This window comes from Bos indicus, chromosome 20 (assembly GCF_029378745.1).
Source record: "Bos indicus isolate NIAB-ARS_2022 breed Sahiwal x Tharparkar chromosome 20, NIAB-ARS_B.indTharparkar_mat_pri_1.0, whole genome shotgun sequence".
Lineage (NCBI taxonomy): Eukaryota > Metazoa > Chordata > Mammalia > Artiodactyla > Bovidae > Bos > Bos indicus.
In genome coordinates, this window is record NC_091779.1 from 14,859,712 (window position 1) to 14,874,588 (window position 14,877).

Here is a 14,877-nt window from a genome sequence, read left to right on the forward strand (position 1 = left end):
GGAGAATCGGAGGGACGGGGGAGCCTGGTGGGCTGCCGTCTATGGTGTCGCACAGAGTCGGACACGACTGAAGCGACTTAGCAGCAGCAGCAGCAACAGTGGAATATTTAGTTGTGGTTTGTGAACTCTTATTTGCAGCAGGTGGGATCTAGCTCTTTGACCCGGGATTGAACCTGGACCCCCTGCATTGGGAGTGCGGAGTCTTAGCCACTGGACCACCAGGGAAGCCCCCTGAAAAAGCTCTTTTTAAAAGAGACACAATTGTCTATGTCTTTGCCTTTGCTCTCTGTCCTTCCTACTTGGAAGCATGGAGAGAATTTCTGGAGCTGAAGCACCAATCTTGGAACTTAGAGAAAAGGCCCGATTATAGAAATCTCAGGCCTGATACCTTTAAATCATGAACCAATGTGTGCTATCCCCTATCACTGGGTTTATAATTATGCAAGAAAATAAACCTATATCTATGAAAGTCACAGAAATTCAGCCTATGTTACTTGCAGCTGAAGTCAATTCCAAACTGATCATCTAGTCTTCTTTCTTTCCCTCAGACATGCCAAGGTCAGTTCATTTTAGAACCTTTACACTTGCTATTCCTTCCACCTGAAATGTTTTTCTCTTAGCTCATCACATGACTTCTCAAAGTCAGATATCAAGTTAGAATGTCACCTTCTCAGATGTCACCACACTGCACCCATCATTCTTTAATAGTATCATCCTATTTTATTTTTTCCACTGCTTTTATCACTCTCTGAAATGCTCTCTCCCCTGCTTGTTTCTTTTTGTCTTTGTCCATTCAGGCTGCTATAACAAAATACCACAGACTGGGTGGCTTAGAAACAAAGAAAGAAAGTGAAGTTGCTCAGTCGTGTCCAACTCTTTGCGACCCCATGGACTGCAGCCCACCAGGCTCCTCCATCCATGGGATTCTCCAGGCAAGAACATTGGAGTGGGGTGCCATTTCACAGAAATGTATTTCTCACAGTTTTGGAGATGGGAAATATGAGATCAAGGCACAAAAAGGCCCTGTTTGGTGAGAGCCTTCTTCCTGGCTCATAGCCAGTGCCCTCTCTGTGTGTTCTTACTGGCGGAAGGGGTGAGGGATATTTCTGGAGCCTTCTTTATTAGCACACTAATCCCATACATGAGGGCTCCATCCTATGGCTTCAGTACCTCCCAAGGACCCACCTACCGGTGTCATAACACTGGGCATTAGAATTTCAACATAATAAACTTTGTGGGGACACAAAATTTTAGACTATAGCTCTTCTTGATCATCCCTAACCATGAATGCAGGGACCTTCTCTATTTTTTCAGAACTGCTGTGTTTCTGGCACCTAGAAAAGCACGTGGCATATGGATGCTCTATGAATAGGTCCTCAGAAAGGAAGACGACTTCCAGAGTTGGAAATGAATATGTTTCCTCACCAAAGATACTGTCACATGTGTTGAATAGGTTTATAGTTTAGGAAATTATGGGTTAAATACCATTTATGTCCCGACTGCTGTATATAACACCATTTACATGAGATAATGAGTTTCAAGTTCAGTCTCTCTTAATGAACTCACAATGTTGATCATAGATCATCTTGAAGCTTATACCCGTATCCAAAAAACCCTGCCTCCCTACCTTTTATTTCTAATATAGCTCATCAGATTTTAGCCCCTTGATGGAATTTTTTTCTTTGATTTAAAATAAAGTTTAGAAGGTAGGATGAATTGAGACAGTAGCACTGACATATATGCACTGCTGCTGCTGCTGCTGCTGCTAAGTCGCTTTAGTCGTGTCCGACTCTGTGCGACCCCATAGACGGCAGCCCACCAGGCTCCGCCGTCCCTGGGATTCTCCAGGCAAGAACACTGGAGTGTATTGCCATTTCCTTCTCCAGTGCATGAAAGTGAAAAGTCAAAGTGAAGTTGCTCAGTCGTGTCCAACTCTTAGCAACCACGTGTAAAATAGCTTGTGAGAAGCAGCTGTATAGTGCAGGGAACTCAGCTCAGTGCTCTGTGTTGACCTAGAATGCTGGGGTGGGGGTGGGGAGGCTCGAGAGGGAGAGGATATATAGCTGATTCATGTTTTTGTATAGCAGAAACTAATACAATATTGTAAAGCAATGATCCTCCAATTAAGAATAAATTTAAAAAATAAAGTTTAGGTCTATTTTTTTTTTTTTAAACCCATTCCGTTTCTGGTAGATTTTTAAAAATTGATTTCTTGAATGCCACTACTTATCCTCCTTGTAGGCCTTATCCTATTTCACATCCTGCTGTGTGAAAATGATACTCAAACCCTTTCAAAGGCACCTTGCCTAACTTCCTGCCCTCCCAAGTGGTTCCTGAACCTTTCATCTTTTTCATGGGTCCATTTAAAAGCAGAAAAAATATTCTTATTCACTTTGGGACCCTCCGATCCACTCTGAATTTCTGTTCAAGGAGCATGGCAGACAATGAGACTGCAAGTAAGACCTTGACATTTAGGAGAGTAAATTATTTCTTTTAATAGATGGAATGGGATTTTTCATCTAGAAACCATAGATGCAGACTTGATAGAATGGGGCAATCCCGCTACACACCCTTAAGGACTAAAAAGCAGATTAGTCTGAATAAGCAAAGTATTTACAAATTAAATGGTAAAAGTTAAGTCCAGGAATACAGACTGGGGACAGAGGTCATGTGTTGTTTCCCCATATTTGCTCTCTCTCTTTTCCTTAGTGTTAAAGTCCTTCTTTTATTTAAGGTGGCAAGGATAAGAGAATCCTTTTCCTTGTCTCCCTCACAGTGAGATGTGGCCACATGATGCAGTTCTGGAAGAAGTTCTGTTTGGGTCTGCTTAAAAAGAGAGGACCCAGCTGGGAAGTGGCCTTTCGCCTTCAACCTTTCTTCTTGTCTGGAACTGGGACTCGTGGCTGGAGCTCCTGTTGTAATCTCACATCATAAAGTGAAATTGATGGAAGCCATAAACAACAGGCAACAGAAACGCTCACTTGTGAGCAGGATGCTATGCTAAGTCACTTCAGTCCTGTCCGACTCTGTGTGACCTCATAGACGGCCTCCCACCAGGCTCCCCCGTCCCTGGGATTCTCCAGGCAAGAACACTGGAGTTTGGGTTGCCGTTTCCTTCTCCAATGCATGAAAGTGAAAAGTGAAAGTGAAGTCGCTCAGTCGTGTCCGACTCTTAGCGACCCCATGGACTGCAGCCCATCAGGCTCCTCCGTCCATGGGATTTTCCAGGCTAGAGTACTGGAGTGGGGTGCCATTGCCTTCTCTGGTGAGCCAGCATACCAGTTCTAAACTGGCCATTCTAGGGCTTCTTTTCTGTAACAGAATAAACCCCGATGTCTTTAAGCAACTGCTACTTTGAATTTTTGTGTTCAGTGTAGCCAAATGTAATCCATTTTTATACAAATGCTCACATAGGGAGCTTTAAAAAAATATCCCGATGCCTAGGCTGCCTCCCAGATCATCTAAATCAGAAACTCTAGGGATGGAATTCAAGCATCAGCAATTTTTTAAAGCTTCCCCGGTGACTAGTGTGCAGCCCAGGTTGAGAATCACCGCTTCAGGCTGACAGGCCTTATTTTCAGCATGTTCAAGAATCTCCTGGGGGATGGGGTGGTGCTTGTTAAAAAGTTGGATTTCCAGGCCTCATTCCCTAGAACTTTGGTTCTGTCAGTCTGAGGGCACCCCACATGATTCTGAGACAGGTTAATGCATGAATCCCATTTGAAGAAACACTGCTTTAGGCAATGGAGCATCTTTGAAAGTTTTAAAGCAAGGAAGTGACAAGATCAGAGGAGAGTTTTAGCAGGATTAGTCTGGATCTAGTGAGAAACTGAAAAGAAGAGATGAGAGACTAATGGTAAGGAGACCAACTGGAATAGTTGATGGCCCGAGGGGACTTGATTCTGAACTAAGTGGGTGGCCACAGAAATGGGGTGAAAAAGAGATACAACAGATGTTGGAAAAGATAAAACAGCACAGGACTTAGTAACTGACAGAATAAGACTGTGGGAGACTTTGAGATACTTATTTTTAGTAACTGAAGAATACCCTAGGGGTTTGATGCCTTCTGGGTTAGTATGCATCCCCCCCCACAACACACACACTTTGGCTCAAACTCAGTTAAATAGCTGTAGATTGTTAGCTTACTATTTATCTACACCTGCAAATGTTAAGTTGATTTTTGTTAACCTATTGTAACTAGAGTTTTCCATTGGATTGTAAACATTATTTGCTAAAGCAGCACTTCTTTTTAAAGGCTTAGACACATTATTCTAATAGGAATCTATTTCATAAATTTTAGTGTTTATTTATAAGTATATATATGTATGAACAAGCAATATACGTATGTGTATATATGTGTATAGACAAGCAGTTAAATGTTTTTCAGGAAGTTTTCACTTTTTTTTTTAAAGTCATGTCTTCTAGAGCAGAGGAAATAAAAGAACTGTCTGGTGGTTTAGTTACTGCTCCAGAGTTTGCTTTCTATAGGTATCTTTTTGGATGAGACACATCTAAACTTTCAAGGGCTGTTTAAAAAATGGTTTTTAAAAAATAATCTCAGTAGAAAATGGTTGTTTAACTACTCAACATAAAGTCACCAAATAGATGTTAGGATGTTATTTATCAAATAACCTGAAACATGATTACCTTCTGAGTAATTCTAAAATACAGAGTGCCCACTAATTTCTTATAAGAACGAAAATCTATGCCTCAGAAATTGATCTTAAGTGTGTTCTTCAAGTCCTCTCATTTAAAAACCAACATATTGGTTTTATAGTTATAAACCAGAAAAGATAAAGTCAAATATAATAAAAATATAAAATGTAAGCTAATGTATTTGCTCATTTTTTTTTCTAAAGTCTGTATCAAGACACAGTTATTTCCCTCTTATTAAAGTTTAGTTGATTTTTAAATTGAAGTATATGACACAATGTCTTTTAAGAATAGATTTAAAACTACCAAGTAAACTTAATGAACAAACAAGGTGCACGTTTCCTCATGAGCTTGGCACCCGGTATAAACATGAATTAAACACAGCCTTGCTCTCTTGCACTTCACAGAATAAATATAGTGATGAGGAGTTTTCCTAAAGTTTGTTTTAGATTTAATTTTCTCTCTAAATTGAAACATCTATTAGAAAGCTTTAACAAGGTAAAAGTCATTCAGTTCAGTTCAGTTGCTCAGTCATGTCCGACTCTTTGCGACCCCGTGAATCGCAGCATGCCAGGCCTCCCTGTCCATCACCAACTCCCGGAGTTCACTTAGACTCACGTCCATCGAGTCAGTGATGCCATCCAGCCATCTCATCCTCTGTAGTCCCCTTCTCCTCCTGCCCCCAATCCCTCCCAGCATCAGGGTCTTTTCCAATGAGTCAACTCTTCACATGAGGTGGCAAAAGTGCTGGAGTTTCAGCTTTAGCATCAGTCCTTCCAAAGAACACCCAGGACTGATCTCCTTTAGAATGGACTGGGTGGATCTCCTTGCAGTCCAAGGGACTCTCAAAGAGTCTTCTCCAACATCACAGTTCAAAATCATCAATTCTTTGGCGCTCAGCTTTCTTCACAGTCCAACTCTCACATCCGTACATGACTACTGGAAAAACCATAGCCTTGACTAGACGGACCTTTGTTGGCAAAATAATGTCTCTGCTTTTGAAAATGCTATCTAGGTTGGTCATAATTTTCCTTCCAAGGAGTAAGCATCTTTTAATTTCATGGCTGCGATCACCATCTGCAGTGATTTTGGAGCCCCCCAAAATAAAGTCTGATGCTGTTTCCACTGTTTCCCCATCTATTTCCCATGAAGTGATGGGACCAGATGCCATGATCTTAGTTTTCTGAATGTTGAGCTTTAAGCCAACTTTTTCACTCTCCTCTAAGTCATTAGGTCTGTTCAAAAATAAAAAGGCTAAACCTCAATAGGCAATGGGAGACATGTGTCTAGATTCCCTATCACACTTGGTGTGCTTAGTAAGAATAACACTCTTCTTTAATTGGGTGTGAGCCAGTCCTTTGTTACTTGCTCCTGAGTACAGTATCAGTACCACTGAGGGCCACCACCTACTCCTAGCCATGCAGACCCGAGAAAGTGAGCATCCTATATGTGGACCGTCAGGTGCCTAATAGTCGATGTATTAATTACTACTTCCCCCTAATATTCTTTTCTGCAGTTGATTTTGGTCCACCTTCAGACATCAGTAATTAAATCGGTTAGAGCAAAGTGCTAACCATACTGGGGATTCTTTGTGAACACATACGTCCATTTCATACAAAAAGTATCCTATTTCATGGTCACAAATCCCACCCCAATATGAGCTGCAGTGCTGCAAATGATAAAACACTGGGTGCCGGGAAGTGCAAAGGTGTCGAGAAAGTATGCAGATTGCTGTTGCTGTTCAGTCACTAAGTTGGATCCGACTCTTTGTGACCCCGTGGACTGCAGCACACCAGGTTCCTCTGTCCTCCACTATCTTTGCAGATAGTGTCGGGCAAAACTCCATCCCCACCAGGCAAAACAACCCAAAGTATGTATTCTACTGCAGATGGGGGAAGGAAATTTGTGGGTTGAATTACCCTTCTTGTGTCCGCACCCCTCCTCCCAAATTCATATGTTGAAATCCTGACACCCAGGATCTCAGAATGTGACCTTATTTGGAAACACGTTGGTGCAGGTGCAATCAGTAAAGTTAGCATGAGGTCATAGTGAGTGAGTGAGTGAGTGAGTGAGGTCGCTCAGTCGTGTCTGACTCTCTGCGACCCCGTGGACTGTAGCCCACCAGGCTCCTCCGTCCATGGGATTCTCCAGGCAAGAATACTGGAGTGGGTTGCCATTTCCTTCTCCAAAGGAAAATGTACAGTAGAGTGGCCCCCAAATTCAGTATTACTGATGTCTTATAAACAGGAAAATCTGGATACACGTACATAAACAGAGAAGATCGTGAGGAGTTGGAGGCAGAGATATTTCAACAAGCCAAGAAACACCAAAGATTGCCAGCAAACCACTAGAAGCTAGATAAAGAAACAGTCTTCACAGGGCACTAGCCTTGCCTTGATCTTGGGCCTCCAGTCCTGTGAGAAAAGAACTTTTCATAGTTTAAGCTACTCAGGTTGTTGTACTTTGTTACTATAGTCCTAGAAAAGTAACACTGAATTGTCATTATCTTAGACGGATAGCATATTCTTTTGGTGCAGATATAACTCACCTTTCACTATCTGACCAGTGAGAGTTAAAAATTTAAAACCCCAGCATCTTTAATAGGAAGAAAACATAAAGGACAGTGTGGGTGACCTGGCGTGACTACGAACTAGGCGTCTTTTACTACACCCCAGGCCTCCTCTATAATGTGGATCAAAGAAAGCTGAGTGAGCTGCGTCCATAGTCACCAAACACCCCTTCCTCTTTCTCACCAAACACTCCTTCCGCTCTCCATCACCCCACGTAATCACTGCACCCTCAGGCAAAGTGCTGAAAGGAAGCACCCTGACTAAGCTGCAGTTGTGGAGTCTTCCTCTCCCATCTCAGTATCCTAGCAAACAAGACAGGAAATGGACACACAGGGAGATGGGAAAAAAAAGAGCAGGAAAGTCAAACAAGAATCAAACACAACTAAAATAGACCAAAAAAAGAAGAAAAGACACGAGGAGAGATACAAGGAGAAAAACATAGGCCTGGCTGGTCAGGAAAACAATTGCTGAAGGGAAAACCGTAAAATCTGTGAATACAGACCCCTAGGATAATCACGATATTGTTCCCGGAAGCCATTAGGAGATTAAGATTCTTCTTGTGATCACAGTGTGTTCACATCCTAACATTATTTCTGGAATTCAATCATCAAACTTCTGGCATGTGCTTATTTTTTTTTTTTAATAGCTCAGTTCTGTAAAGAAAATCTATGTGATTCTACATGAATTAACATAAAACACTAGAATGATAAAGCCAGATGACTCAGAAATCATTCAATTCCATTTTTGAGGTGTACGGAGAATTTAACAGTCTTGTCCAATGTCACACAACTTATACCAGAGTTAGACTCAAAGATTTTGTAAATATTATGATTTATGAAGAATCTAGGTTGATTTATATGAAGAAAATAATCTTAAACCTAACTACTTTTGAACCTTCGCATCTCCATAGTGTTTTTAACAAGAAGAGGTCTTCCGATAACCATCTAGGAAATTTCAGTCTAGAAAGTTTTTCAGAACATAAAGTAAGAAGCTTAGGTAAACAAAAATTTATTCCAGCTGAAATATTTATTTGAAAACTATTTGATGGATACATTTTTTTTATATAAATGTATCTGACCACCTGAATTTTAAATGTTTTGTTAATAATTACAGTAACACTAATATGAACTTAACACTAGCATTTGCTGGATGCTAGGCAGTCTTCTAAGTATGTTACTTTACTCAATTCTCAGAATACTCTATGATTTGGTCCCATTATTCATCAGCCCTATTTTGCTGATTAAGAAATTGAGGCAGAGAGACAGTATCTTTGCCCAAGGTCACACTATTTGTGAGTAGTGAGGCTGAGATTTGAACAATGGCAGTCTTGCTCCAAAGTCTATGTACTTAGCCACCACACCAGACTGCCATTTACTACCCTGTGAAGCAATTGGCATATCAGTTCGCATGTATCCCTAGTAAGTGGTGAAGCCAGGATTTTATCCAGGTTCAGATGGTAAAGAATCAGTCTGCAATGCAGGAGACCTGGGGTCGATCCCTAGGTCAGGAAGATCCCCTGGAGGAGGGCATGACAACCCACTCCAGTATTCTTGCCTAGAGAACCCGCATGGACAGAGAAGCCTGGCAGGCTACAGTCCATGGGGTTGCAAACAGTTGGACATGGCTGAGTGACTAATCATACGATCTGATTTAGAGTCAGTGCTCTTTCCTATGACAGCTATACTGCCTTTCATAGTAGCATACTCAAACCTCACTTTCAGTCTCATCAGCAGCCACTAACAGAAGGTTGTGGTGTGAAGACCCAGAGCAACATAGACACCATAGAAGCATATAGGACAAGGACTCCTAATCACCAACCCACCAGCCACAGCATAAACTAGAGGGTTTGCTAGAGGATATTGTCTCTTCTGGTCCTCCTAGCTCGTGCTCTTCTGTCTTCACTCTCAGGAGATGATGTGGTTGATGGAACAGACACTAGACCAGGAAGCATGAGGCCAGGGTTGCACCCTTAGAGCAACCTGGGAAGGGCAGAGTGCCACTGCCAGGGTAGGCATCACCCAGCTGGCTCCCTAACTCCTCTCAACTAACTCAGGAGTAAGCATGACAACTAGTTTACAAATGAGGGAACTGAGATTCAGAGGGTTAAGTAATTCCATCAAGATCAGCAAATATGGTATTCAGCACAGGTCTGCCTGACTATAAAATCCTCATACACACTCATATGACCAAGTTGCTTGTAAAGTCACTTTAAATCCTCCAAAACTCAGATTCTGTAAATATAAAGGGAGGATATTTTGCTTACTCAGTATTCTCAGTACCATGGAGCCCTAGGGATTCTTCAAAGGTGTCTCAGAAGTCATTTTTGGAAGGAAGTTCAAGGAGACAGGGCCCAGAACTCACATATACACAGAAACACGGAGCAGGGCCCCGCTTAGCTTTAACACCTAGGAGAAGATAGGCATGGCGAAGGTACAGTAAAGAAAGAAAAGGCTGTACCCAAACGTCTGCTGATCTAAATACAATTTGAGAAAGCGTTTCCCTTGTGTCTGTGAAGAAGGCCTGCTTACCCAGGGCCAGCTAGTGAGAACCACACTTTGAATCTTCTTCTCTTGTGGTCACCATTCCTTGAGGACTTCAATTGGTCAGGGATAGAAGCCATATAGCATTTGTGGCTTAATTTTTTTTTTTTTTAACTTTTGACCCAAACTATGTTCCTCCCCAGAGAAACAAATTGATGCTTAGATGATCACTATCAGGCAGGCAACTTGATGCACGCATGGAGAGCCAAGCTTTATTTGTCCCATCTCTGTAGCTCATATCACTTTCACTAAAAGCTACATATGTTGAAAAGAATAAACCCAACGAAAGGCAAGTGTTAATCATGGTAACAGTGATCACACCTTTTTAAAAACACTTATTGAGGTATCCTTTACATACTGTAAAATTCACTCATTGTAAGCGGGCAAGTCATTGATTTTCAGATAACATACAGTTGACAACTATCACCCTAATTCAAATTGGGATCATTTCCATCACTCCCAAAGATACCTCAAGCTCATTTGCACTTACTCTCTGTTCCCACCCTAGGAAACCACTAATCTACTTTCTGTTTCTTATAGATTTGCTTTCTCTGAGCATTTCACTTAAACGGAATCATATAATATGTGGTATTTTCTGACTGTCTTCTTTCACTTTATGTACTCTTTTGGAAGTTCATCTCTTGAGCATGTCGTAGCATTTTGTTCCTTTCTACCTGACATCTTTCTGAATGGCAGCATTATATGGAGGAAAGATTATGGTTTTCAGAAGCATGCAAACCTGGGGCCCAATTCAAGTACCACTTTTTAGTTGTGTGACTGGGCAATTTGCTCAACCTCCCTGAAACCAATTTGTCGAATAAAGATACTAATCCTTCCCTCAGAGGATTATTCTGTCAATTAAATGGATTGTACCAGCAGACAATGGGCACTCAAGAAATCTAGTCTTTCTGTCTACATTCCCCAGGAATCATTGCTTTTCTTACCCCTGCATCCAATTGTAAAGTGAATCCTTCAGCCTCCCTACCAACCTTCACAGGAAGCCTGAAATGAGAGCCTGCATAACCAGCAATATCAGGAATAGAATTCCACCCAGGGGAATCACATCCTTCATTAATGGGGTCCAGATGGTGATGGGTTTAAGGGATTTTCCTCAATTATCTTGCTGTCATTTTTCAGAAAGGTTAAACTCTATCTCATTATTTTAAGGAGGAAAATGTTTCAAATTCTACACCAGAACATTCAATAGAGTTGACCTTACTTTTGCAAGGCTCTAAGAACAACCCATTTTCCCACGAATCCTTATAAACCTGCCCCAGTAACATTCCTCAAATAACATGTAAGCAAGTAGTGAATGGCTATAATTCCCTGAATTAATAAAATTCACCTCAAATCCTCAAAACTTAACTGGTACCCGATAGTTGCAGACTCTTTCTTTTCTAAACCTTTAGAAGTGTGTGTAGCAGAACAGACTAAACTGACCTCCTTGTTCATTTCTCCAGTACATCTTATCTGATTAGAACATGTTCTCAATTTGAGGTCCAGTTCAAAGGAATCCTGGATATAAACCCACCATAAACTTTTAGACACATAGTTTACAAATATGCAGTTCCTTAGCTCTGAGCATAAAACTCTCTGTTCTAAACCTGTTTTTTCTTCTGAACCATTGTTTCTTTATAGACTTTAATCCACCATGATTCCCTTTTGTGTTTCTGATTGTTTTTCTCTCTTCTTCTCTGATACTTTTCACAGCTGCATTTCCTCCCCAAAATCCTTAAACATTTAGAGTCACTCGCAGATTCACTTCTTGTTAAGTATAGTATAACAGACAAAACAGAAAAGGACAATAATGTTCAATACTTCTACTAAATAAAATAGGTTTGTAACATTTTATATGTCTCTCACTTCAAGGAGATTAGTAGAGTGTATCATTTTTCATCATATAAAATATAAACATGTTGTCAAATGTAAACTAGTTATTAAGAGAGGTGACATACAGCTTTCTAATCTTTATATACCAATAACTGTCACCATATATATTAATGGCACTAAAGATAAAATGATTCTTTCAAAAAAGTAAATTGGATATAATTCCTATAAGTTATCAATCTACAACATTAGCACAAGAGTCTAACTAGAACTTCTACTGTGATATAATCATACTGATAAAGACAAACATAGAAAGGCTAAATCCAGACTGAATGAAACACTTAAATCAATGTACCTGCATAAAGATTCCTGTGTTTCCTTGCTCTTTGTACTTATCTGAAGTAGGAACTGTTAACAAAATCCACAATTAAATTTTCTCCCACTATTGGGAGATCAGGAGGAAGTGAGTATGGTCTCAGGAGAGAAGTTTTCACTCACTGTCTTATCACCTAAAATAGGCATGAGAATCCATAAATGTGATAAAAAAAGAATTTAAAATAATTGGAGAAAGGAGCAAAAGCAGCTTAAAATTAGTTAAATTTGTGAATTTCCCCAATCCTGAAAAAGTTTTTCTCAAATTCAAATTTCCCTTTCATACACTACAGTGAAGAGAGTAATTTATATCCAAGACTTTATTTTAGGGATCTTATTTTAAATGGTATCATAGGAATTTGACTCATGGTATAAATAGTTTAGTAAATCTGGGATTTAGCAAAGATTTTTGTGCAGTACATGTTTAGCAGCAGATGACAAAATAATCTTGAGGCATGATGGTTTAACTTCACTTTGGTGCAAAAACATCTTAAGCCTCAAATTCCAAAATGTGGCCAGCATACTGAAAGTTAATTTTGTAAAAAAAAAAAAAAAAAAGACACTTAATGACCCAAATATTCAATACATATACAAAAATCACACAACTTTTGGATTATAATTTGGCCTATAGTTTGTTCATAGCTCTCTAGACAATCCTGATCTCTTAAAACCTCACATTTGCAGCAATCATCTCTGAGGCCTTGATCACTCTCAATATCCATTGTGTGCCAGCATTCACACATCATATACATGAATTACCAAATAATGCCAAGAGGCTCCTACCCGGAGATGGCAGCAAGTTTTTGGTGTGCCTGGCGGGCCATTTCACAGCCTTTGGTTCTTGTCTTGTGCATTTCCGCTCGGAGAGAGGGGCAGCTGACCGAGACGTCCCCAATGGAAATGACCAATTCTCGGTACAGGGCCACTTGCGTGTTGAACTCCTGCACAAGCTGGAAAAGAAGTGAGTTTCTTTCATAAGACATTTATCAACAGAAAGTTTGCTATTTTTTCCTACCTAAACAGAGGCTTTCACTGACCCCCGAGCCACCTCAAATATCCTGCAAAAGAGCAAAAGAGCCTACAGAGTGTTTAAAGACTGGGACACAAAGATTGTTCTCTTTGTCCAAGGCAAGTGTTTATTTTTCATCCCTAAGTCTGGTCATAGAAGTTCTATTTCCAGACCTACTTGCTCCCATCCGTTCAGACTCAAGTTTCTGACGATCGAGAGCATATTTGGAGAGCTACCACGCCACTCCCAGGTCACCAGAGAGTGATGCTGGCAACTCTCGCATAGAATGTTCCCCTCTACTACAGCTGGGATGTGAATTTGAATTGGCCTGTGGATTTCAAAAGGCGAAAGGTGGGTTGTATTAGGCAATCCGTTCACTTCCTGCCAGACCACTGAACAGTTCAGGCTCTGGTGTCTGACAGGAAGACCTGCCACAGCCTCTGCGCTGGAACCTTAGTCCCCTCCGCAGAGCCCTGTGCGTCCTGTTTGGGTTTGTTTGCTCCTGTCTCCCCACAACACAGCACTCTTACCTTCCTAACCCCTCCCTCCCTCGTGAGCCAGCCAGTTCACCGAGTCTTTCATATCTGCCATTCTCCGAGGGGTTAGAAGGATGACCTACAACCGCTGCCCCCAAGACTCTCTCCGCGGCACTTCTTGGCGGGTCCATGACGACCCAGGTGTCACCCCGAATCTGGGGGACTGCAGATTTTAAAATAGTGCATGTGCACGTGATCGGCATGGAGGAGATGAGGGTGGCGGAGTGGCTGGCACTCAGGCGAACTATTAACAGACACGATTCCCCCACATCTCCAAAGGGAAAAGAAAAAAAGGAGACGCATTTTCCACCTACCATCTTGCAATCGTCCAGGGCTCGTTGGCTTTTGTGGGCGCTCTCGGAGCCGCTGCCCCTGCGCTCCCAGTCCCCGGTCTGCAGCGGGGGCTTGCTGATCTGGAAGATTGAGGAGCGGGTGGACCGGCTGGGGCGCTTTTTGCGCCCATTCGGTGCAGAACTCATGCATACACATCCACCAAGCCGAAGCCGCTGGTGCAGTGCGCCCCGGCGCGGGCGGCCCGGTCGTTGCCCTGCGAGCCGCCGCCGAGCAGCCGGAGCTGGGACCCAAGGCGCGGCGCTCACAGGGTTGGGGCTGACTGCGCGGGTGGGTAACCTTCAGCTTGAAGGAGAGCCGGGGAAGCGCTGGCTGTGCCGTGCAGCATCGCTTCCACTAGCAGCGAGGAAGGGGCTCGGTCAAGTTCTGCTCAGCAACACTGCCGGCCCTGTCCCAGGAGCTGGGCGCTGGCGCGGGCTCGCACCGCTTTCCGCTCGGCATGGATCGCAAGGCTGGGCGAGAAGGAACACGCCGCCCGGCGGTTCCGAGTTTCCATTCAGATGGACAGTTTTCAAAAGCCTGCGCTGCCAGGTGGAAGGGGGCAGGGGGTGGGGGTGCAGCGGGGAGAGTGTCGCTCTAGCTTCGGGTGTCTTCCCACGGCGGCGGCGCTCCCCTCCCTCCCCAGTCACCAGGCCTGGAAGGGCTGGCTGTCCCCGAAGCAGGCAATTGGTTCTAATCCGCTGTCTTGATCCCTCGTCTCCACGGGGCTCGCCTGTTTGAGGATCCCAAATGAATCCGTGGCGGGACTGGCAGACGCAGGGAATCAGTCCGGCTGACGTGGTTCGCGGCCCGGCGCATCGATAGGATGGGAATACTAATGTGATCCGTCCATACAACCCCCTTCCCCCTCCAGGGCTTATGCACTTATCCAATCAAATCCCCGGGAACATCAATTGCAATATTACTTCATCGGCTCTATTATTAGAAACGAAAAGTGTCATCAGAGTGGAGCACATTGCCACATGCTGGGACCTAAACCCAGATCCCAGATCAGCCAGTGTGAGCTTTGAGGCCCTCGC

General features: G+C 42.6%; 1 protein-coding gene across 1 annotated transcript in view; it reads right to left on the reverse strand.

Moving 5' to 3' along the window:
• Nucleotides 1-14,657, reverse strand: part of RGS7BP (regulator of G protein signaling 7 binding protein) — a 104,891-nt gene extending 90,234 nt beyond the window's left edge. The window contains exons 1-2 of the mRNA XM_019983117.2: nucleotides 13,822-14,657; nucleotides 12,746-12,912 (exon numbers count right to left, since the gene is read on the reverse strand). Of these exons, the coding sequence (XP_019838676.2) occupies nucleotides 12,746-12,912; nucleotides 13,822-13,986 (332 nt within the window). The 5' untranslated portion in view covers nucleotides 13,987-14,657. The remainder of the gene's footprint in view (nucleotides 1-12,745; nucleotides 12,913-13,821) is intronic.
• Nucleotides 14,658-14,877: the final 220 nt, after the last annotated feature.